The 26,524-nt window shown below is 40.6% G+C and overlaps 1 protein-coding gene across 2 annotated transcripts; it reads left to right on the forward strand.

The window, feature by feature from the left end:
• Positions 1 to 16,439: 16,439 nt before the first annotated feature.
• On the forward strand, positions 16,440 to 26,129 carry LOC108928789 (uncharacterized protein C11orf53 homolog). Of its 2 annotated transcripts, XM_018742927.2 has the most exons (5): positions 16,440 to 16,564; positions 18,515 to 18,615; positions 21,855 to 21,897; positions 24,147 to 24,454; positions 24,774 to 26,129. In XM_018742927.2, exons 1-5 carry the CDS (start codon positions 16,555 to 16,557, stop codon positions 25,182 to 25,184), a joined length of 873 nt encoding a protein of 290 aa, XP_018598443.1. In that variant the 5' UTR covers positions 16,440 to 16,554; the 3' UTR covers positions 25,185 to 26,129. The 2 variants fall into 2 exon arrangements, with proteins under 2 accessions (XP_018598443.1, XP_018598442.2); XM_018742926.2 differs by lacking the exons at positions 16,440 to 16,564; positions 18,515 to 18,615; positions 21,855 to 21,897 and having other exon boundaries at positions 23,750 to 24,454.
• The last annotated feature ends 395 nt before the right edge of the window (positions 26,130 to 26,524 follow it).

Genomic DNA, 26,524 nt, shown 5'->3' on the forward strand with positions numbered 1-26,524 from the left:
AGACGGCAGGTCTAGACAGGGGAGTGAACCTACGTCAATGGGCTGTTTGAGACCCATCCATCAAAGTAGCAGAATCACCAGGGCTAAACAATCGAATCATCATAGAGAAACGACGGGGTTTCATTCCTTGCGCACACAAAGTTTTCATTTAAAGAATTTAAATCTCTGAGAGAACATGGAGAAGAAGACAAAGAACTGATAATGTGGCTATATATAAGAGTGTAAAATATGTAAGTCACTTATTTTTTTACAGGAAGCAGACATACTTAATTTTTCTGTGTGCAGTATGAAAATACGAAGCAGTGATAACAGCAAGAAAACTCGGAGCAGAAACCCAGGAATCCTGTGTTATTTATGAGGTGGGTTTTTTCTGAAAGAAAGACTTGGCAGAGCAGCGAGAGGGAGCCGGCCCCTGCCCTGTGTCCCCTGAGCTGACGGGGAGGCATGCTCCTTCTGCAGAGTAGAGTGGGCTTCGCTTACATAAGTCGCTGCAGCGAGACATCTGGAAATCAGCTCCTTCCAGATCGTGACTGTGCCAGCAACTGGAGCCGCAGTCGTCCCCCCGAGAGCCCAGCAGGAGCTGGACGCTCAGATTTTGCTCCGGCCTCAGCAATGGACAGGACTGATTAAACTGCCAAATTAGCCCTCCCTCAAACATAGCATTTGGAACAAACAAAACAGACGAAGATGTAAGGGACGCAGAACGGATGAAGAGAAACGAGTGGGCGAATGTGACCGTTGTTTAGGACTGAAGTTCATCCATGCTTGAGGGGTGGGCTGGAATGATCCCCACCCATCGTTATGTCCTCACTTCAACTCGAAATCCAGACACTGAGAAGCAGTTCAGTTGCAGGGGACCAAAAAAGGTTTAAACTGTTTGTGGACATTACTCGGGGTCCTTATGGTGACCTTATTTTAAAATAGATTCTTGGAATTGTATTACAAATTTACAAACCAACCTATCAGTTTACACACAATGTTTTGAACACTTACCAGATAAACTGGCGTTAAAGGGTTTAATGTTAGACTCTAAACAGTTTACCTCCTTCTTTTTCCATGACTTATGTTCTTTTAATCTGCTTTCAAAATATTTACCACCTTTTGCTTTTGTGGCTTTCCACCTCGTCCTGCCTAGAACTATCTCACTAATAAGGGCAAAAAAAAAAAAAAAAAACTGTCATTGCATTTGAACATTGTGGGGACTACAAGTAGGATATTTTATTTATGTTAGATGAGCTGAAAGTGTGAATGCAATGCTTTGAAATTAAATATTTAAAATTAAAAATTCTAGATGACAAGTATAAGATATGTGCCATTTTATCTTCAGCTGCACTAAAACCACAAATTTCCTATACTGAATTCATCTGTCCCGCATGTGTCATTCAGTATCTACATCCGTGAGGTGGATGTTCACTGTTCTTGCCTATGAGCAGATCCTGCTCCAAACCATGGTGATATCCAACCTAGTCTGCTGCTCTTCCAGACTCCGCCAGAAAACCTCCCCATCTGAACCAGAATGCTGCAGCATGCGTTGTGTTTCACCTGCTAAACAATTCGCACATGTTGCCCCTCCTCACCTCACTTCATTGGCTTGCTGTAGCAGCCCTTTCCAAATTCACAACTTTGGAAGTCCAATAAAACGGTCAAAGGATCTGCACCCTGATAGCTTCCTTCCCTACACCTCAGCAAGACTGTTGCACCTCTGGCTACTTTGTGGACCTACATTCAAAAGGTTCAGAACTGAACCTAAATTGTTGGTTTTGGTCCTGATGTAATAGAACGAGCTCTTTCTATCCCTCAGAACTGCTGACTCCCACTCAACATTTGAGAAGAGTCTCAGAATGCACCACTTTTGGATCCATTTCTCTCTGGATCTCCTAATTGCTCCATAAACTTGCATCACGTCATCTTTCTCAATCACCTTTGTACTCCCCTATCAATTCTATAGCTAGCAACCTGTGCAATATGTGCTAACAAAAGTGAGGGTATACTGACCATGCTTTGAAAACTCTGTGTCCATAACTTTTCACATGTTGTGAAATGCACATTTGTTTACTCTGAATTTTATGTGGCTAGAGAGAAAAGCACATGATAAATGAATAAATGTAAATTATATGTACATTGTGTTTTTGAAGATGATGTGGTATTTTGCTAGAGGTGGACTTCTGGTCAAACCACACAGTATTGTGTGGTTTGTAAATATTTGTATTTGTAATGCTGTGTAAAATCAGAATCTGCTTTTGTCTCTTTGAATAAGTATTTCTCTTATCAAATAAATATCTCAAGAGATAAAAACTGAAGACTTCACAAAGTGGTCAAAATAATCTCGTTTTTAAAAAAATTAATAACAGATTTTAAATACCATACAAAGGTGAGATACGAATTTACCATACAAAAAAATGTTTCATATGTAGCGTTTCTTTGCTGCAAACTGCATTTTTTGGGTTTTGAAAGATAGATCCAATGCTTAGTTTTCCAAAGCAACCTGAGGTTTCTCTGAAACATACAGCATAAGAGCAAGCTTCCACTGGAGGGCAACAAGGAACAAAACTTCACAGCTGAAAGAACAAAGAACAAAACCAGTTTCATAAATTAATCCCCAATATGACAATTTGAATTCATAAAATGAGATACGTGGAGATGTCCTCTATCACGCCACGATCGGCTCTGACATCTGACGTTGCAAGCCCCTGCTGGAGTTGAGTTTATCCAGGAAGGCTGTGTTGTACAGTCTTGTCTGGAGAGTGATGTGGAAGGGATGACATACGCGCCATCTATGTCATGGTTTACACAGATAAGGGCCAGCAAGGTGCAGCGCTGCCAGCAGCTTGACGTCACTGTTTACGAGAATGTTATGGATACCGGGTCAGAATGCAGGCAGCAGGCTGGGACAACATGCGCGCTGAGCTCCTGGAGGCTAGTAGACGTTGGGTCTGTGTACCTTTGGCCTAGCAAAAGCCTTTCTCAATAGTCCATAGGAGTGTATGTCTGATCTTTAAGGCATTAGTCAAAAAAAGTCCTAATCTATTTAAAAACAATAAACACGGCATTTTCAAGCAACACATTTTTTTTCACGGCTAAAGACTTAATCAACAATACAAACCAGAGCCAGCAGAAATACACTACGGGTAATATTTGAAATTAAAATCTATCCATCTGTACAGAACTGTGAATTCAACAACTGTGAGTAAACCCAAATTAATCTGATCATCATCTTATATAACATACAGTATATGTGATGGGCAAAAGCCTGCATAAATCATTTTCTTCTTTTTAACGCTGACAGGAAGAGCGATCTCTTCAGTTGCCAAGTGAATGATATCGACAAAGCGATCATAATCCCTGCCACAAATGAAGGTGTTTTAACAACAACTGAGCAACAGGTGGCACGTAGGACCGCAGAACCGCAGTGTGGATTTGTCCACGATGTCAACAAACTGCTTTTTTACATTTATCCCTTATTATTACTTAAATCCCATTCATCAGGCAGCAGCACAGACAAAGCCACCCTGTGTTTTGATTTAATGAAGCACTGACTGTTTAGGAGTTTCAAAGGGGGTTTTGTTTTGTCAAGACACTTCATATGACAGCCTGCATTCGCAGAGACAGTATGTTTGCATTACCTCTCCTAATAATTACAGTATTCTTAACCGGTTATTTTCTTACGAACAGAATTGTGTAAGTATGTTGGAACTTTTAGATACTGATGTTTGTCTATGACCTCATAGTAGTAGAAGTAAGAGCAATATTGACATTATTTGCACCTGTTATTTATGTTATCTAATGTAGACAATGCCAAATTAGAAGTGCTCTTGCACATGTGCCTGGGGGAAGATGTGAGCACAACTTGGCGCCGTTCTCGCTATAAAGTCAATGACATCCACAGTGTGCATATAACAACCAAACACAAAGAAACATTCACCCACACTTCAAAGGCACATCTGTTGCATCTGGAACATGGCTGAGCGCTGGTATGTCGTGGGACAAAGGTTCATACCTGAGGGCATCACTGTTCCGATGGAGTAGAGAAAAGATGTAATGCACACATTTATGGCAGAGACGGAGTGAATACAGTACTGGATACAGTAAACTGATTGCTGTTAGGGGTACAGCAGTTTTACCCACAGAGGTTCAGTCCAGACCCTCAGTCCGCCAGCAACATCCACTGCTACCCTTATTACAGGTCAGACTGCACCGAAGGTCAGTTCAGGATGCACACCACACCCTCACAGAAAACATCAAAAATGTAATTGACTGAAAAATCCAAATTAATCTGGGCACAGAGGTTCAGCTATACTGATGAGAAGTAGTCTTGAATATGCATTTTGAGACTTTTAAGAAATATTTGTGCAGTTTTACAGTTCTTCAAGATGAAGTTTCATGTCCTTCAATCCTTTCATTTCCCTATAATCTAGAAAGGCTTATTACAAATTCCATTTTAAGCACTTTTTTCTACTATTATTTGCTGAAAGTTCATGGATGATGGACTCAAGTCATGTCCACTGAAAGTGTACAAAGCGTATCCTGCTTAGCCTAGCACCCCAAGTTTCTGGATTAGGCTTTTGGAGCACTGCATCCCGGCCTGGGACGAGTGTTTATCAATCAAAAGTCAATGAGTGGATATATGGATATGTGTCCATCCATTAATCTTAGTCTTAGAGAGAATCTTAAAATAAATGTTCTTAAAGATAATGTATTATCTGCATGGAAGATGTGTTTAAGCTTTTTAGTTTAATTAATTAAATTTTTGTAATAAGGGTCCAAGTCTTAGAGGTAGAACATGTATCATAAATTATCTGGTTATGGAATATTACATAACCTGTAATATGATGCATGTCAGCTGTTCCAGAATGCAATAAATCTGCTAGCACAATTTCCTATAAATGCACTGGAAGTAAAATCACACCAAGCTTCAGCCTAACAAACTTAGTTGTAAAATTCAAAACAACTTAGTTGTAAAATTCAAAACAAAACACCAAACCCTGCATCTACCTGTTGGTCCTTCCTCATCTCTCCAGAAGCTTCTGTCTCACTGTCTCACTGGACAACTCTCTTCTCATCCCTGTCATCAGTCAAAAGCCTGGAGGTAACAATTAGTTCAAGTCTTTGCATCTGACAGCAGAATGAAGACATAACTCATTTGCAGTACTTGTTGAATCTGCAAATACTTTACACTCTACACACAGTAACTTGTAGTGTATTACTCCTGGGTAGGATGATATCTCACCAGGGTTGCTGCAAAATCCTCTTATCTGGTTATCATGCCTTTGCCATCAAACCTCTTCAACTGATCCAGAACGCTGCATCATGATTTGTGCTTAACTTGTCTAAGTGTTCCTGAGTGTCTGCCATCGTCAACTCTCTGTGAATGTATGGATCACTTTCATGGTTCTGGTTTCAGCTTTCAAGGGTGTCAAAAGATCAGCACCCCAGTACCTTCAGGACATAATCCTTACACCCCAGCACCAGAGCAGCACTTCTCTGTATCTGGCTATCGACTTGTCTCTCTCACAAAGGTTCCAAAATCAACAGCCTGCAGGTTCTCAACCTTGTCCCTGATGTGAAGGAACAAACTCCTTCCCTCCCCCAGAAGCATTGAATCCCTCTCAGAGTTGAAGAAGGGTCTCAGAATGATTCTCATTTGGATCTACTTCTCTCCCAGTTTCCTCACGGCTTCATAAATGTGTCTAACACCACTCGACCGGATGCAATTATGTAGTATTTGGTATTTATCACCTACTGTATATAGACAGTTACCTGAGTAATGTGAGAAGTGCTCTAGGAAAACGAAAGTAACAGAATTTAATGAAATAACATGTCCTGACAAAAGATGGTATCAACAAATAAGCTATAGAGTGCTAACCATGCGACAGCTGGAAGTGTAGTGGTTAGAGCTGCTGCTTTCAGACCCGAAGGTTGCAGGTTCAAACCTCACCTCTGGCTGTAGTACTCTTGATCAAAGTACTTGTTCCAGTAAAATTGCCTGCCTGTGTAAATAGCTTAGTCATTTAAGTCACTTTGAAGAAAAGCATCAGCACAATAAATGAATGTCAAATGTGACTTAACACTCAGCTGTTGAATGCAATTTTGTGTACTGTGATTTGTATGAAGCTTTGGAGAAGTCTGCCAAATGCAAAAATGTAACTGTGTGTGAACATAAAACCATAAAGACGAATGTATTACTTCATATTAAGTAAAAGAACAAAATTACACACTCGGATAAACATTTGTAAATTACTTTGTTACCCAAACTTCCAGACTGGAACCAGAAGTTGAATGGTGTTGATTAACCCCCCAGTGATGCTGATCAGCATCAGTCAGTGAAGACAAATGTAGTGGCAGAACACTTGCCTTCCAGGTCGATTTCTCAAGGAAGCAGTGTTTGTTTTCTCAGTCCTGCTTCCACTATCTGCCCCATGTCAGCAGGACTGGGGGCTTGGAGCCTTTCCCATAACACCATGCATTGTATAAATTAACTGGCTATGCAAGTGTCACCTGGTGGTATAAATCAAAGCTCTGGAGGTACGAGGAAAGCAGAGCCAAAAATGCTTTTAAAAGTAGATATCTGAATCATGCCCTTTCCAGGAAGACATGTGATACATAATTACTGCTTTTGGATTACTCCTATTCAGGCCTGCCTGATTCTGAACAATACACCATCTTAATGTGAGCAAATAAGGCTCATGGGTCCATCCGCCCAGAGAGACACCAAGGTCATTGACTTAAGAGCGCAGCGTGGCTCAATCTCATTTCCTAACACAGCGGAAGGTCTGTTCTGCAGCTTGCGCTCTCAAAACGTGGGGGAAATAATCACGCATGCATTCGTGTCAGATCATCAGTGTCAGGGACAGAGGACCTCCATATGGGTGTCCGGTCCAATCTACTCTGTCATTACTGCTCTGATTTCATTCACTGTCATCCCGTCTCTTATGTCTCACTATGTCATTTCCTACTCTAGGCTGTCGTGGGGAGTCTGGGGTGGGGGAGATGTGCTGCTCAGCGTCTTTGAAAGGAGGAGCTGTCAGCACTACTAGGACAGACAAAGGCAAACAAAAAAGCTAAATAGGGGGTGTGAGAAATGTGACATCTTGCCGGGGCCTGCTTTCCCGCTTCTTTAGTTCTTTAAACGCTCATTCTGTCATTCGGACTCTTTGAGGAGGACAACGCTTTATCAAAGCCTTGCGTTTCTTTCTCGTTATTCTCATGTGTCGCTCAAGCATTTCCCAAAACACTTTAACGTTTTGTTAATACAATAAGTTTATTCAATGTGAACTAGCACTTTTTCAAAGGTATTTTTTGTCTATTTCTTCCCTATAAGGTATCATCCCATTGAGACAATCACTGGGTTACAGAGATTTTTTGTCAAGATTTTTTGCCTCGCTCTGAAATGAAAATGATATTTTTCTTTAAAGGAAATTGAACACCATAGACCCAGTCACAATAAACACCGTTTATGGAACAGAACATACTCCCTGCTTGTGTGCATTTATAGGCACCAATAAATGTTTATTCTGAGTAAAGGGTACGGAAGACTGTCAAGGCAGCAGAGCGACTCTGAAAAGCTCTTCAGAGTTTTGCTAATGATGCATTAGTAATGAGTGATTGACGCCTGACACTAGAAACAGATGAAAGCCTAAGAGCGAGACTGTTTCGTTCCCTCCGTTGGCTTTTGAAGTGCTTTGGGGAGGACTTGCTTAGGTGCGGGTGCTTTCCCACCATTCATTACAGGGCAGTGGCTAAGCTGCACTGATGGCTCTCCCTCTTCCTTTCAGGCCATGTTAATAGCGACTGCTGGGTGGCCGGGCAGGATTAATGCGCCGCCTTTCATGCAATTATCCGTCCGCCTCACACACGTGAAAATGGGGCACTTCAAAGGACTCGCAGGGATAATGCAGGAAAATTTACCAGTATCTGATCTGACTGGTCAAGTGGATATTCTAGGATGTGAGGGTGTGGGATTGTCCTTGGGAAGCAGTGGCCTTTTATATGGTGTTCAAGAAGAGGCCGACACGAACGTTCACCAGCATTTGTGTACGCGCACACATACACACGCGCGCATAAAAACGCGCACGCAATCCTGCACGTGCAATTGGGACGTCCTTTTGTCACCGTGGTAACACCTCTGCAGGGCAAAGGTTGCCAGGGTTGGGACCTTCAAGTCGGAGAGAACCTCCGGCTCATTGTAAGGGCTGGACAGGCGAGACAGAGGGGTTTAAAGACAGCAGAACAACATCCTCAGCCCCCCAGGGAGAAAAACAAGCACCCCACTGTCAGTGCTGGCCTCATGACATCATCCACATCTTACAAAACCACTGTCGGAGCTGTCACCACTGGAGGTCTTAAGGACAGATAAGAAAAATACTATGATCAATCTCAATTTAACTAAATTATATTCATAATCTAAGAAAACTTTACATAGAGAAAGTGAAGTGGAATTCCTCCGGAGACAACAGTTCTTTCAACACTGGATTCATAGAGAACTCTAAAGATGCTACAGGCGCATGATAAAGGCCTTCACCCCCAGTGTGAACTGGAGGCAGATTTATGCCAGTAAGAATATGACTTTTTCGGTTGGCTTTGTGCCACAAACATGAAGACACTTCTCTAATCCCTCATTAGGGCTGTGAGAGCCATAATGCCGGTGGCCCAGGGGCCTAGGAGGGGTGTAGGGTAGGGGGTCAGAGGAGCAGTCGTAGGTGGGTGTCTTTCCCACAGCACCATGTGATTCCCACGTTCCGCCTGTCACTCCATTGGTCCATCTGAAAAGAGCTGGGGTTGAAGAGGCCTGCCCAAGGTACTGAGAAAAATGCCATGCTGGTAGGGTGAAGGTTCAGAATAATGAAGGTTCATATGCAAGGAAGAGGAAAGCTGTTGTACCCTTGCATAAGATACCCAGCCAAGATTGCTTAACAGACAGCCAAACCAAATTTTACTGTTTAAGTCCTTTAAATTGTCTTGGGTAAAAGCATGATCTGAACTAATGACTGTTATAATGGTGTAAAAGGTAGGGGTATCAGGACACACGCTGAAGATAGGAAGCATTACTCAAGTTATCAATGCCAGTCAGTGAAATTGCAGCCCCCCCAACATTGAACTTTGGCAGCTTTGGCTTAACTTCTCATAAACAAAAACAATGGCAAACTAATTAGGTGCCAGTTCTGAATGTTTTGAGGAAAATTAGCTCAAAGGAACATGTCAAGTGCCGTGTTAAGTGCGAACGTAAAGTGAAGCAAGTAAACTGGCTCTCTTGTCTCCAGTACAATGTAATCGGTCGCCACAGAACACCCATCCTGTAACCCACTGTGGAAAGTTCATCTGACTTGTGTGGGTTCACTTAGGAATTGTGTTCAGTATTTTGTTGAAAACACACGTTTATGCATTAACCTGTAATTCCTTTCAACGGTAGTTTGTTAATATAAGTATACCAGTACTGCTTTGCAGTAAGCTTTATCATAAACAGGAGTGTAACTGAGGAACATATGGCTCTATTTCAGCAATACAATCAATTCTGGTGTTATATTTATGTATGTGATCTCTATATTTACTATATTTACTCTGTATTCGCTCAGGAACCACTGCTGCTGTTCCAGTGCTGCACAGCCTACGTAATTACAGTAATGAACTGGAAAATTCCACCAAGTGATCCAAGAGAATATGCCATCATAACAATTGTGTCATTGCAGATTGTGACCAAAAGAATACAGAAAAAAAAATATCAAATTGAGAGGATGATCTTATTTTGCATGGGATAGTGGCACAGTGGGTAGTGTTGGTGCCTGACAGCTCCTGGGCGCAAAGTCAAGGCATAGAGTTGAATCCAGCTCAGTCTTTGCAGTCTCATGTTCTCAACGTTTGAAAATGTTTCTTTCTGGCACTTATGTTACCTCCTACAGCTCATGGGTTTCAGGCAAAATGGTGAATGTTAGCTGCCTGCACTGTGTGTATGTGTGAGTGAATGATTATGTATGTTACATAAGTGGTTATGATGGATGGATGGATGTTCTTGCACTACTTTCGTGCAAATCATGCTTTTTATGGTCTTGCAACAATGCAGAAAATCACGTGTCATTTATAAATGATAAAAAAGATGAATCTACTGAATTCAATGCAAGAGATAAGTGCTGAGGGGTCATTTGAGCTCAGTGTTTGCGACAGTATTCTTCTCTTTTATGCTACACTGCTTACATAAGACTGGATTTCAGGGACTTTATCAAGTGCAAACTGCGAATTTGCAGAGTCTGTTACCAGTCAAGGGGGTGTGGTGGTGCAGCGGGCTTCACTGGTTCCTGCTCTCTTGTGGGTCTGGAGTTTGAGTCCTGCTTGGGATGCCTTGCAACGGACAGGTGTGTCCCCTCCCTCTCCAGCCTTGCGCCCTATGTTGCTGGATTAGGCTCCGGCTTGCTGCGACCCTACTTGGGACAAGCAGTTTCAGACTCTGTGTGTGTGTGTGTGTGTGTGTGTGTTCCCAGCTAACACAAGACAGAGTCAGTGACAGTTAGCAGTGAGGAATCAGTGGGGATAATGACATACTAAACTAAGTAACAAAAGCAATGGAGATATCAGCTCGCATCTGGGAATATGGTAAAAACTTTTTTCTCATTTAGCCCCCAGTACTACTCAAGCACTGAAGCCTCAGTTCAAGCAGCTCTGATCTACAAAGGCAATTATTCTGTAAGTGTGAATGTATACATATATAAAGTTTTAAGAATGCATTAAAAAAATTTTACAAAAATGGCTAAACTGGATGTGGGGTTTAATTTTACATAAATTTAGTTTAAGGAATATTTTCCGAAAGTCATATACAGTGTCCAAGAGATAACTGTGATTACTTGAGTTACAAACATTCAAGTCACAGATTTTTGAGGATACCAGTATTTTTTCCAGTTTATTCTTATTTGTTCATTTTTCATTTTAATTTTCTTTAACAAATTGTTTGTATCTGCTGTAGCACGAATAGATCCAGCTTTTCCATGGCCAGGAATCTTTTCCGAGTAAAATGCATCCAGACAGAGCAGCAATGTGGAACAGACTTTGTTCAGCTCCCTTCCACAGTGTTTACATCTTGTGCTCAGTGTTCCTCTCTTTGATCAATAGCAAGATGAGATGTACATGTTTATGGGACAAATTAGTCAACAATCAGAATTAAATAACAGTTTGTGAAGGGAAGGGTTTTTATTATTATTATTTTGAGTCATTTTAAACTAGTTTTAGTTTTAATGTGGCTCCAAGTTAATTAAGGGGAGTTTCAAAAATTATTATGCCTAAGATTCACTAACTAAAATTTTTACAGAACCTCACTCATAAATAAACCAATGGACTTCTGTGTTATTAAACTTTTTTGATTGTGTAGATAATACAAATAGCTCACAGTGTTCAGAAGCTGACAAACACTGCACATTTATGTGATGAATCTGATAGAAGGGTGTACATATTCAAAGAAGAGTTTACATTAATATAATTTGAAGATAAAAAAACAGTGCCTTATTATTTTAAATATTTATATTTAAATTATGCATTACATTTTATATAACTAAGATTTTGAGCAGATACAAAGCTGGGAATAAGTCAAGGGAATTCTTTATTATGTACCTTTTGCCGATTATGAGTTAGTAACAGTGAATTTTTTTTTGCACGTTATGAAGAACCTTGTGGTCTCAGATGTGCTTCTAAGTTGCAGAGCCAGTGTGTTGATGCTTTTTTCCATGACTCATAAGTTGCACCCCGGATGGGCTCCGGGCTACTGCTACCCTGCATTGTGACAAATGAAGGCACATTGATAGTGGACGAAGAGCACCGGGAATCCGTTCCTAATTACCCTTCAGACGTGTGGCGCACTTTCTTTCCTGGGCTTTTCCACGCATGTTTTGCTGCCATCTAGTGCAGTGAAGTGAAGAGGTCGTTCAGTGCGCGAAAGGACCAGTTGTACAGCATGTCTTTTTTTTACACTTACATGTATTTATTTAGCAGACACTTTTCCCAGAATAACTTCCAGTGAACTCTATGTGGTGTTATGAGCCCACACACCTTATTCATCACGGTGACTTACGCTGCTAGATATACTACTTACACTGGGTCACTCATCCCTACATCAGTGGAACACACTCTCTCTCTGTCGCTCACACATTACGTGGCCATTGCATGGGATGTAGGTTATTTGCACACATCTGGTAAGAAAATGTTTTTTTCCCCCCATTTTCAAATTCTGATATCTATTGTAAATTACAGTTGAACCCATATCTCTCTACTGTACCGTAATGTGCTTTGAGAGGCCTCTTTTAAAGGCACCATGTAAAATTCACAGGAGCCTCAGGTAACGAACACAACTGGGACTGGAAGTCGGTTCGTATCTCGTATAAAATTGTTTGTCGGTGCACTCGCATCACAGTCAAAAGCTTCATATTACAGCTTAAAGCCTTGATTTATTTATGGGTTGAGTTCTGTTAAAAACAGCAGATATAGCTAAAGTGGACTTAAAATTTGCTATAAGACATTTGTTTATTCTAGCAGCTCTATTTTCTTTTTAACAATTCATATAATGCAGGGTCTCAGTGTTCCTCAGTCAGTGGGATGGAATGAACTCCCTCTCACATGCAGAACTGCTGAATCCCTCAAGATTAAAGAAGGGCCTCAAAGCATATTTCTTTGAGGCCCACATCTCTCTTGATTTGCTATCTTCTTCATAATCTTCCACTACATCATATGTTTAAAAAATTGACTCACAATCTATTGTATATGTAGCTACCTGTGTAATGTGTGCTTGCAAAAAAGGTGGCATTGGAGTAATTCCCTGTGATTTGTGAATTTGGGTTTTGCATCTATATCTATAGCTGTTGCTGAAATGCACTTTTGTTTAATCTGAGTTGTATGTCACTGCAGAAAAGCATCTGCTAAGTGACTAAATATAAATGTGAGATGTAAATTATTAACGTACAATAAATAAATACATGTCGATGTAAGAGGGTACCACGATGGGCGGTAAGTATCGCTGGTGTCTTGCAACTCCTGGACTGCGGGTTTGGACACTCTAATTATGACTGGGACTCTGACTGAGCAGAATTTCCATGTTCCCTCTGCGTTCATGCAGAACGTCCTGTGAACGTTCTGGTTTCCTCGCACAGTCCAAACACGTGTGTCAGATGAAATGCTGACTCCAAACTGCCACTATCGTGCGAGTGGAAAACGTATCTGACTGCCCTGCGATGGACTGCAGTCCCGCCGGTGGGGTACCCTGCCTCACACCTTGTGCTTCAAGCGCTGGCTCTGAACTGAAAGCACACTTATTGAATAATACATTTTTCTTTGCAACATGTGTGACCACAAGCAATTTAATCCCCTCACCAAATAATATGGCAGTGGGAGATGTAATTCATATAAAAATTTAAAGTTTTCCATATTTGTATCCTAAATGTGAACAGGGAAGTTTGATTAATCCGAGTTTACAACATTTCCTCATCATAACACCGAGCAGCTTTTGTTCAGCTTTTTAGAAGGCATTTATTTCACATGTACCCACAAGAGGTCAGTAACAGAGTACTAGTTCTGTGATACGGGTCACTGGCACACCCATGACTATCTGGCACCGTTTACTCCTGACACTGGTATTTAAACTGTATTTAAAGCATGTTGACCATACCTGCCTGATTTGTAAGTGCAGCATATTTCATGGAGATACTTCAGCATTCAGAAATCCTGACTCATAGTACAGCAGAAGGCTGTCACCTTACCAATTCATTCACTACCCCTGCTATAGTACCTCTGATTAAGGTACTTACCCTGATTTATTAAGTAAGAATAGTGTGTTGAATAAATAGGTAAATCATTTTTAAGTTGGTTATCCAACACTGTAACTTGTCTTTGACAAAGTTTTCTGTTGAATAAAGGTTGGTGAGTTCTGTTACATAATAGTACATCATTAATTGGTGGGTTTTAAGTGAAATCTTCACTCTATGTCCATAATTTAGTGATGTATTGTCATATCATTATAAACCTTATTTTCATTTTTATCAGTATTTGCACAAACGTAGCTACCCGGATCAAATTTAAGACCCTGGTTATGACCTATAAATGCATCAATAGAGCTGCTCCCAGCTATATAAAACACTTGATCATCTGATACACCCCAACCAGACTGATACACTCTTCCACACCTGCCCATTTGGTGGTCCCACACACAAAAGGTAAAGCACGGAGGTTCTCGGTTCTGGCTCCGTTGTGGTGGAATGACCTACCCTCCTCACTCAGAACTGCTGAATCTCTGTCCACATTTAAAAAGGGTCTTACAACTCACTTCTTCCAGACTCACTTTACCTATTATCTCTTAAGTTCACGTAAGGTGTAAATGTTCATAACTTTAAGGAAATGCCGGGATCAACCCTTTATACAGCTATTCCTGTAATGCACGTAAATGTTCATACCTATTTCAAAAAAAAAAAAATTACTAGGAAGGTGATCAGGAATCGTTGATATTCTGATAGTTTTATGCAGCTGCTCATGTGATGAACATTGATGCATATGGTGAGAGAAACAAAGTAACTGGACTTAAGAATCACACATCTGCAACTATGTCTCTTTCTGCTAATGTAATGCACACATTGTATTTTCTATGAGATGTATGTCACTTTGGAGAAAATCGTCTGCTAAACGAATACATGTAAATGTAAATTTACCACACAAATGTTCAAACAATTAAATGGGCAGCACAATGGCACAACAACTATAGCGCTGCCACCTCACAGGACCTGAGCTGTTCAGGCACAGGTTCGACTCTGGCTCAGTCAGTGTGTAGTTTGCATGTTCTCCCTGTGTCTGTGTGGGTTTCCTACAGGTGCTCTGGTTTCCTCATAGTCCAAAGATACAGGGCAGCTGGTAGCATAGTGCTTAGAGCTACTGCCTGTGGACATAGAAGATAACAGATTTGATTCCCACTCTGGCTGTATTACCCTAGAGCAAGGTACTTAACCTAAATTCCTCCAGTGAAATTACTTAGCTGTATAAATGGGTAAATAATTTTAAATACTTAATACTGTAAGTAGCTTTGGAGAAAAAGCGTTGGCTAAATGAATAAATATAATGAAATAATAACATGTAGTTCAGGTGAATTGGTGACTAACTTGCCCATAGTGTGTGATTGATTGAGTGAGTGTGTGTCTACTGGTATCCTGTCCATGGTATTAACCCCCTGTGCTTAACAGAATTTCCATGAAGTGAGGGTACAACACTGTGATTCAGGTCTTCAGACACTGAACCACCTACTCCAACCTTTGAATAATGCTGTTTTCTGGTTAGTTGTACAGATACAGTCACTGCAGGAGGAAGGCAATGTGGATAACATTGGCAAAATACCGCTTTCCATACAGTAGGTCACAGAACTGGTACTTTTTGCAAGGTTTCTACATCAACAAAATGGTTGTAAAGTGGATGACAAGTGGGGCAGAGTAAGCTGACATGTGTTCTTATATTCCACAATGTATTTGCAAGGGAAATGCACTTCCTTAGTAAGACCAAAACAGGACATAGCATAAAAAAAACTTGCACTGTTGGACTGAAATGCGGGGCACCCCCATCAGTTCCCCTACCATCCATGACGCCTTACGGTCTGTTGGTAAAAAGCTGCTCTAATATTTGGCCTTCGAGCTGCAAACAGATGCAATTACCTTTGACTGTGCAACCAGTCATTTGGTGTGATTCAAATGGAAGGAAAATCCCTGTAGGAGATGCATTCTGGGGTTAAATTACTAGAGACAAATTAAATTAAATGCTGCTACTGAAAATAAAAATGAAACGCTATAATCGATTACATTTTTCTCTAAAAGGGTGGTTACACAGCTTGGAAACTTCTACATATGTGTGTATAAAATACATTTTTTTACAATTAGCATATCAGGGTTAATGGTAAATGTGTGGCTAAAATCAAGATGGAACCCAGCTTATGTGAGAGTTTCTACTCAACACATTCCACATGTGATGCCTTCAAACAATTTGGTACATTACTACATTCTAATATAATCCTCACAAAAAAATTAAAATATGTCTGTAAAGAATAAAACTGCATTTTTCTAAAAACTGTTAAAAGTAAATAATGGACATCATATAAAATAATAAAAAAATACATATTTAGTCATTATTTGACAGCATGCTATTTTTGTTCCCAAAAATTGTGCTTCAAAAGAATAGTCCCACATTGTGACATTCAACAATTCTTTTTTGTCTTTTTAATATTAAAGTATACGGCAATACTGACACAATGAAAATACAGGCTGCAGAGGTAGGCCGCTTCAGCTAAAGAGTACACTAGCAGGTCAATCTCTCGTTCCTAATCTAGGATGTGGATGCAAATTCTTGAGAAACGTCCTTCCAACCATTTGCATTTAAACAAACTGATATAGGTCACTCAAAAAGCTGCACTACCCTTAGTTTACAGAATAAAAAGGTCCCTAAGACAGTGCAAGAAATGTCTTTCTCATGGTGATACTTTTTATCTGAACATTTGATGAAACACCAATGCGACTGCAGCCTCCAAAACCCTGGTTCAGACTGACCTGAAACACAAGAACTATGGAAACTGGTAAGACCATCTGAAACTCTCAAAAAATGCAAATAGTGGTCAGTTTTGTTCATGGCATCAGTAAATATATCAACGGCAATATTTATATAAGCCTATATATATATTAATATTGTATAATTTGTTTAAACAGGCTTAAACTGAATTATTATTGCTTTACTAGCAATCAAATAATTGCTGAGAAATTCACAAAACTTTGTGTGCAACATTTTCATTCAGTTGATAAAGACCTTCAATGAAGGACGCAGCCTTTCCAATGATAGAAATGAACATGAAATATTCATTGCAAAATAACTACTGCTTAACTTATTGCACTGCATAATACAGTTCATTTAAGTTTTTTGAATGTAAACAAAGATGTCATTCATTATGTTACTGTGAGTAAAATCTTTGACAAATACGGCTGCAGAAAGCTGATGATGTATCGCTTACACCTATTTGTAAAAGCGACAATACTATTAAAATTAATTTTCACTATTTTAGTGAAAATGCTAGTTATTCATTAAATGTGTGTGATTTCCTCCACTATGCATCATGCACCCCACCCTGTGTTCACTGGTATTGATTGACTACTTATCTAAAACCACATAAAGCCTGGATCTTTTACATAATCCTTCATTTTTTGCATGCAATTATCAATCATGTACAGAAATGGGAATAATAGGATTTAGGCATCATATGAATGTTTTTTCTTTTTCTGATAGAGGCATTACACCAGGGAGAAATTAACTTTTACAGGAAAAATGTAACAATCAGGATATTCATTTCCTGCCTTTTTAGTATGTCATTTTCACTCATCATTATACATAATAAATTCATATAAGTACATGAAATGCAGTACATGAGTGACATAAAACTTGTATTACCATATCACTTTACTAACTACTGATATTACATTTTTACGGAAGAAAATAGAAACAATATTAATAATCATAGTCTGTGAGTATCAACTGCATTAGTGACACAATAATAAGCGGGAGGTTTTTGTGAGGTGTCTACTTCTCGTTATATTAAAAAAGTCTTTATGAACCACAAAAAAAGACAAAAAAACCAAGCCACTGACATCAAAGCCACACAGAATCAAAGAAAAAAGTACAAGCAAGAAATGTATATCAGCTGGCAAGTGGAAATCTGATGATTATATAGCTAAACTTTAATAAACATTTTATAACAACTCAGTAGTAAAAGTAATAACAGAAATCAACAAAGACCACATGGATTATGTTGGGGTTCTGAGTTAAGTGAGCAAATGTACCTACGCAACATAAACTTGAGCATGTAATGGATTGTAAGTAAACTCTGCAACATTGAAATGAAAAATGTGGAAAGCCAACAAACATTTCAGCGTCACTTTCACCCCATAATGTTACTGGAGCCTGTTGATAGTGTGTACTGACACCTTCATTTGTAATATTTTGACTAACAGTCTAAGATAACCAAATATGCTCCCCTATTTGTGTATGGGTTTTTTTGGAATAATTTGGTTTAAAATGTCAATCTATATAAGTGACAAAAGACAGAGAGCGCTCAGAGCATTCTGGCAACATTCAGGGAAACTTGTACTCTCAGACTGCAATTTGTGGGAATATATCTGGATTCGGTTACATCTTATCTCTGACCCACTGCTTTCAAGGTAAGAAGGTTTTCGTACTTTCTGTCACACTAATGCTGTATCTTATTTTAATAAAATTCTTACTTGACATGGTTGGGGATATATTTTAATTCTGCAATAAAAAGCAAATTCCAAGCATTTTCCGCTATATTTTTCCAAACCTTTAAATGACATTTCAGTATCTTCCAAGCCATAATCAGTTCTAAATTTGTAGAGGTTTTAATGAGCACCTCCACAGTTCTTGAGTCAAACTATAAGCAGTTGCATAGTCAAAACTGATAAGGTTCAGTATGGTTTCTCATTTTGTTCATTTTTCTAATGGAACCTCTGGATCTGTTCAGACTACACCAAACGAGTGTACCAAGGAGTGCGTGTGAAGCATACAGTAAAGGACCTTCTAGCAGAGAAGAGATCCCAACAGTCCACCTCACCCAGATTCAATGTGAGTTCCTTCAGTCCATACACTGTCACCTGTGATTTTCCACATTTATTTCCTTCCTATTGTTCCTCCTTTACCTTTTCCCTTCATTTCTGCTTTCTCGCTCTTCTTTTTGTTCAGTCCTTTCTTTAAAGGACAGCAGACTGTAGAAGGCAAGTTCATAATGGGCCACAGCCAGCAGCTTGTCTGCGGTCTGTCAGTTAGTATCTGTGGGCACTGTGGCAAAACTTCCCTGGAACATATTTACATTTTGGCTTATCTTTTTCTTCTAAAGAATTGCAAGCCCTTAATCCAAGAAAGAAAGAAAGAAAAAAAAAAACATACGTGATATTCTTTTCTTTTGTATTGCACTGAGTGGAAATAAAGAGCCATAGGGAATACCTGAAAACAGATAGTGCCAGACCAAAGCAAAGTCAGAGAAGCACTGAAAGCAGACAAAGAAGCACAGAACAATGGTGACGGCGCCTGTGTCTGCCAAGCTGTTGGATTTGCAGTGAGTTCACTGCGTCGTATGCTCTATGTGGGTAGCCTATGCAAAGCTAGAGAGGTGCACACCTGCCAGCAGGCCCTTGTTTTTCTCACAGGCCCCAGACAAATGTAGCATTATCGACCCAAATAAATCAAAGCCTGCCATTCTTGCCTCACACAAACAGGGTACACTCTGCACTCACAAGCTGCCCGTCAATGTTGCCTATCTCCTTTGAGTCGCATCGTGCTGCACGTTCAAAAGACACAGCAGTAGTCTGCAGAGTAACATGTCTTCATGATACACCTCTCATTGTTATTGCATGTCCCCACATATGCATGACTGTCCACAGAATCATCTTAACTGCATTTAACAGACATTTAATCAAAATAAACTCAAATAACTGAGTTTATATTTTATGCACCTATACTGTTGGCTGATTTAACAGCTGAGTGTATTTGTTTTGGGGGGGGCGCAGTGGCGCAGTGGGTTGGACCGGGTCCTGCTCTCCAGTGGGTCTGGGGCTCGAGTCCCACTTGGGGTGCCTTGCGACGGACTGGCGTTCCGTCCTGGGTGTGTCCCCTCCCCCTCCAGCCTTACGCCCTGTGTTGCTGGGTTACACTCCGGCTCCCCGCGACCCCGTATGGGACAAGGGGTTCTGAAAATGTGTGTGTGTGTGTGTGTGTGTTTGTTTGTTTGTTTTTGTAAATGGTGGTCTGACTGTCATGTAATATTTCCAACGAAACTGTGCTTTTAACTTTGCAAGGACTTACTGCTTTTATAAAATTTAAAAGCTGAAACATACTGAGAAATAGGTATGATTTCAAAATGCAACCCATGATTTCGGTTTTGAATAAAACTGACAGCTAAGCAACAATGACAATAGTAAGAATAACCCTAAGAATAATTTTTTCATTGTACCAATTCAGCGAAATAGTAAAAAATTTGAAAGAATATTGAATATTTACATATCTATCTCCTCTGTAAACAGAAACATGGGCCGAAGTCCTTGATGTATAAGGTGAATAGTTAAAGGAGAATGATATAGAAATCAAGCAGGGCAAGTGAGGCTAGTCCTAAATAAACAGCCTTTTACATAAAAAAAAAGAGAGCTGGCTTCATCCTTAGGCGCACCTTCACCAAGGTATGCCATCCTTTGTTTCTGGCAGAATGCTGGAGTAAACACCAGCCCTCTCTGACCACGCAGTAACAGCCATCATGCCCCAACAGGGGATACAGTCAAAGAGCAATAGGACAAGCTCCATGGAAAAGGTAGATGCACAACGCTTTTTTTTGTTGAGGCGAATGATAAGAATCTTTAGCATCATGGAAGTAGTGTTCATCACAAGATTTTTTTTGTGCCAATACTCGCAATTTCTGCCAGGAGGTAGTGTACTGTTTAGAGCAGTCACCTTGCATTTGCTTCCACTGCAGTACGCATTGGCATGGTGCTTACCTGAAATTCTCCAGTACAAATTACCAAGCTGTTTAAATAAATAAATAACTAAAAGGACGTTAATATATAACCATAAGTCATTTTTGAGAAAGGCATCAGATAAATGAATAAATCATTTTGACGTATCTTCTACATTTTTTCAGGCCTTCCCATAGCAGATACATTTCTTCAAATCATGCACGTTTCAGTTTGACGCTTTCTACTTTATGTACTTCGCTTACTTTTTTCACACGGTAGAGTATCTTCAGAACATTATACTTCAGCAGTACAGTTAGAGCACCCTTCTCAAGGGTTTTAGATGAGGTCAATAACTATTCTGAGGAGGAATAGCCAACTTTCCATCAGCACTGAGACACAGATAAGCCATGTGAAGGTATCTTGCCACAGCACCACCAACAAATTACATTCAAATCAAACCCACACAATTTGTTTCCCTTTCAGCCAAAGCAGCTCTGATATCAACTTTTTGTGTTTGTCATATGCAAACAAATGGGGAGCTCATCACATCCACCACTGTCTCCCACCCCTATTTCCATGTCTCCTTTTCTCCTCTTTGGTGGAGCACAAGACAGTGCTCATCAGTAGTTGACCTGAGAAAGAATAACCAAACACCAATAATCTCACCACAATTATTGCACTAAAAGGAAGATGTATACCAAAATAACACTATAATAAAATAACACATGAAAATAAAAATGGAAAACTGGCCTAAAAACGGTAATACATAATCCATATGTCTTCATTCTGATGCAGCATGTGACTTCAAGCTGTTGCACACCAAACAGTGACTGTGACTTAGTGACTTCTTGTCAATCTTCTGCACTGCCGGATGCTGTGAGAGGGGGGCAGGTGCACTGCCACTGTGTTGAGAGTTAATGCGGCAGTGTTTTGCATATTCCGCCCAGCCAGGATGCTGGTCTCCACGCTGATTACCACTGGGTTTAGGAAGGAGCAGGAGAAGGTGACTGACAGACTGGAAGCACAGGTGTAGAGTGACACAGCTGATAATGCAGTCAGAAATGGAGCGACTACACCATAACAGTGACCTGTTATAGTGTGTAGCTGGCACAACTGCGCAGAAAACTTGTTGCAAGTAGGTTTACTTAAAGTTCTAGACGCTGTCGCTAGCATTGCGTGTGCATATGAGACATATACATTAAGATATAAGTTTGTTATTGTTCCATAAAGTGTATTTTAGCCAGCCATGCAGTGAGAGTTGTTTTACCACATGGCTGTAGATGTGAACACAGTTATATCCAACCCCAGCCATGATGCCAGCTCTGCCCCAGCCCTAATGATCATGTGTTTATTAACCTACAGGAAGCGACGAATCCTTCACAGCCAGCCTTTGTCCCGGTGCCAGGTGAGAATAACTTTCCCCTTCATCACTGTATCACATGGTTACCAGTGTCATCTTCAATTACAGGCGTACCTCGCAATCCACCCTCCGGGTATCAGTACTCTTGTTATAACGCCTCTCCAAAATGAATACATTTCTCTGCTACCTGCCCCAGCCCCTCTCGCTATAATGCCTTTTTGTCAAGTGCCTCTGAAAAAAACATAAAAAATTTGCTTGTAAGAATGTGTTTCGTTATATTTTCTTACTCAAAAAATGCTACAAAACATATTGTAGAAGCAGCGATGGGAGTGGTAGCGCTCTCAAAATGCAGCACTGCTGTTGTAAATGTAACCAGTTGTTGGGCAACCGTTGTATGGCGTTTTGGCGGATTATTGACTCCCATGTTGTTCTGTTGTTAGAGAGCTTTTTTCTAGGTGTGAGAGTACTCTGAGTGCTGCTGTCTAACGATGCAGAGGTGCAATAAAACTCGTGTTCACACTTCTGTCTCCCCATCCATCTCACTGTAATGCCATCAACAGCGCAGTCTGGGTGGGTTGTTCTAGGCAACTTAAATAAATATTGTGTAGTTGTACTTTATTATTCTGATTATTTTTATTATCTGGACTGTTTTAAATCATTTTAGAGACATCTGTCAAGGATATTTGGGGTTTCTCACACACACATGCTGTCTGAAACTGCTTGCCCCAAGAGGGGTTGCGGCGAACCGGAGCCTAATCCGGCAACACAGGGAGCACGGCTGGTGAGGGAGGGGACACACCCCAGACGGGATGCCAGTCCATCACAAGGCAGCCCAGGCAGGACTTGAACCCCAGACCCACCAGAGAGCAGGCCCTGGCCAAACCCGCTGTGCCACCGCCATTGTAAAATAGAGTGTTTTATATTACAGCATATTCAAAATTCAGCCATCACAGAGAAGACAGTCACATTGAAGCATCAATGTGAACAAAAGCAGTAATGTTCCAAAAGTTCAAAATACCAGCATCAGTATCAAGGCACACAACAGGCTGTAGAACAGGTTATCTGACATGCAGCTGCTTGTGTTGGGGCAGGTATTGACTTGACCTAAGCATTTAAAACAAAAATCTGCCTCGTTCCAGCATCAGGTGGGAGAAAGCTAGATTGCAACAAATGCAAAACGATGAATGCACGCAAATCTCTCTGATAATTCTTTCATGTCACTTTCTAATCCAGAGCTGAAAATGTGACGATCTGGTGGAAACATGATGTGCAATCAGTGGACATACAAAAAAATGTACCAATATAAATATTTTCCACTCCTGTTACCCGTTGTATTACTTTTACATATACCTTTTAAATGATAACAGAAATGGTTACTTTATGAAAGTTTTTGGTGACAGTCAAAGTTTACACTTTCCCTGCTGGGGTAAAAACTCGCTTGAGTTTACAGACTTCTGGTCCTCAACACAACCAGTTGCTGGTATATTATAATGTTTTTCCAGATTTCCCCTAATCATACAACAGGATACTGAACTGAAACACTTCAGATTGAGAACCCTGCTGAAGAACAAAACAGGATCAGGATGTATGGCCCATTGCGGGACCTCGCCAAGTATAGCCAATATGTCCAGCTCAGTCGCAGACTCAGTAAACCTTGGAAGCCTATTTGAAGTATGATTGCTGATTTGTACAGATAACGCTGTCTTTTAGACATCATGACAAATGAGTTCTGTGAACTGACTAAAGGGAACACCAACATAGCTCTCTGCCATAAAAAGCAGTATGAAAAGAGGCATCTTAAAGACAAATCTCTGCGGTTATATCTTCCCCAGAAATCCAGTGGAGTGTAAGTGACAATTTCAGAAGACTGTATCACATTACCTGTATATTACAAGTAGCTGCAAAAATAGAGAAAATTAGAAAGGGGACAAATACTTTGTACTTTTTACAGCATTATAGGATAGAGCTTGTGCTATATCCTATGCTCATGTGCTACAATTTGCCTCATGTCCAACGTTAATCCCATTAGATGCTGCCGTATGTTCACATTTCAGCTGTTGTCACATGCTGCCATGTCTTGTATTCCACTTACAGTGCCCCACATGCTGTTGTATCTCCTGTTCCACAGACAGTCTGCATACATGCAGCAATGTGTCTTTTTTTACTTGCTGTCCTCATACATGCTGTCTCCTGTCCCCTCTTAGTCCCTGACATACTTCCATGCTTGTATGCTATGAATCCCATTTCATTTATTGTTCCTAAGTACTTTCATATGTCTTCTGTTCCATTTATAGCACCCCACATGCTTCCCGGCTGCTACAGCCTGAAGAGGCCCTTCATCCATGGGACGGAGTTCAGTTCCTCCCATTATCCAAGCAAGCCACCGACCACTGAAGCTTACTCATTCCCACTGGAGGGCAAGCCTCTCACCTATGACCCATCTTCCACAACAAACTATCCCATGGACAAGGACAATTACTACCCAGAACCCTTTGGGGAATATCGCAGTAGCACCTACCCCACTGCAGCTGGTGCCCTGTTCACCCCATCACTTTCTTCTCTGATTCCAGCATACTCTGGAGACCCAGCCCATGTATTTCTGGTAAGATAAAAAATGAACTAAAAACTTCCCAGAATCCAAAGACCTTGCAGTCTTCCTCTATCCACCCCTTTTCCCCAGTTTAGCTCAATACTGACTGTGCTGAAGCTAATTTATGTAATAAAATCAGCCAGATGAATAACGGACAGGAAAGGTAGTAACATAGTTTGGGGAGGAAAAACCCACATTTCACAGAAATACAAAAATCAAGACAACATTTATATTAAAAAGTTCCCCTAAAATGCAATATATTTTGTCCCCTTTTTCAGAGTGAAGTTACTGTCTTTGACATTTCCTCTCTTTCTGCCATTTCCATGCACAGAGAGAGTCCTGGGAACAGCCAGAGGCAGATCCAGGGAACCAGATGGAGGGCTTCTGCACTGAGGTACTGGCCCCTGTGCCAGCGCAATCCTCATCTGTGATATCCACGAGCCCAGAGCCCGGAAGCCCCTCACAGTGCCGGACGTCAGGACGGAGCACAGGCCTACCCTCCCCGCAGCTGTACCCACTCCAGCCTTTGGAGGAGGCACACTACTCTGCTGCCTACCTTCACCACCACAGCTACACTGGAGCCCCTTACTCAACAGTCTCTACTGACCACACATCAAGAATGCCCCCACTTTCCATCGAGGAGCCTGACAGCACCACAGCTACACACAGTAACGCCCACTGTTGGGCTAACGATGACACTGGTAGTTCTTGGTCTCTGTACGAATTCCGGAAGGCCTTCTGATCCAGCTTCACGTAAAGAAACTAAACAGCCATGGAGCAGAGAAACGTTACAATATGTACAAAATAATAGCGATTGCTCTGCCACAGTCACAGTGCCAGCTCTCTCTACCATTGCTAAAACACAAAAATGTTCTCTACTTTTCTACTGTAAAGTACGGTATACTTCAAATGCAAGGAAGAATGTATCACAGTGCGTGTTAAACACCCACTAGGGTTTCTGCATAAGATAATACATTTCAAAACTGCAGATAGTATTTGGGGGTGCACAACAGTTTGTAGAACTAGTAATGCATAAAACTCTAAGCTATTACACAGATTACCCAAGCTTACTTCAATATTCACTATGTTTACCAAAAGTAGTTTTTAGAGACTCACGGTGCTTATGTTCCTGAACAGAACGTATTGCTTACAAAGTTCTCCAAGCACAACGCTGACCCTAACTCATCGTACATTGATGTGGATAGCAATAACTGAATTATCAGTTACAGTCACAATAATTTTGCAGAATGTCTACACTTATTTAGACCTGCTCCTCCGACCATTTCTCCAGTTTTAAACAGTCACAGGTGGATCATGTTTCCAGCAGACGCTCAGATAAAGGACCTTCTCATGCATTAGCAGAACACCTTACTGGGTCTTTTGGTAAGGACTTCAACATCTAACACCTTATTGCCATGCCAACCTATCGAAGGAATTAAAAATGACAACCTTGCATACAGCTCCTTTAACCACGATGCTACACACACACACACTAATATTTACCTATGTCTGTCTACATGTCTGTTGAGATATACTTCTGAAAAGTTGGTTAAATACAACATTTAAGAGCTCGGATTCTGTTATGTCTTCCGTTAAGTATCAGGGCTAACACACATAAACTTAGGGATATTGAATGTTATATTCCCAGAATTTCAGTCGAGAAGAAGGGTTGTCAAATGTGGATACACTGACTGAGTGTACAGTGTATACTATAATAATAATTTCTTTTTTTAACACTTCTAAGTGGTGACCCTAGCCTAGGCAGTACAACAGCTTGCTGCTCTTTGTGAAAAACACACATTTAAATAAACTCAGTATTAACGATGAAAAGACTCCAGAATGAACCGATAGGTTATAACAATCAATGTGTTTATGAGCAGTAGCAGAAAACTGCTAGTAAGTAATGTGTCAAATCGCTGGTGTTCGGACTAACGGCTCTGCATGCCTTTTTGTCACGTGTTTGCAACAGTGATGACTTTTAAGGGCAATTTCTCGTTCATAGGTGGAACAAGCAAAACGACGAAGTGGAACACCTTCTTTCGAATACGTTTAAATTAATGTGTAACAACGAACAGACTGAAA

This window comes from Scleropages formosus, chromosome 10 (genome assembly GCF_900964775.1).
Source record: "Scleropages formosus chromosome 10, fSclFor1.1, whole genome shotgun sequence".
Classification (NCBI taxonomy): Eukaryota; Metazoa; Chordata; class Actinopteri; order Osteoglossiformes; family Osteoglossidae; genus Scleropages; species Scleropages formosus.

What these genes read in the sequence shown, in the direction of transcription:
- LOC108928789 (XM_018742926.2), top strand. Translation starts at nt 23,882, where the DNA reads ATGCTGCCGTATGTTCACATTTCAGCTGTTGTCACATGCTGCCATGTC. An exon ending in ACCCAGCCCATGTATTTCTG is followed by an intron (nt 24,455 to 24,773) that starts GTAAGATAAAAA and finishes TTCCATGCACAG; the next exon opens with AGAGAGTCCTGGGAACAGCC.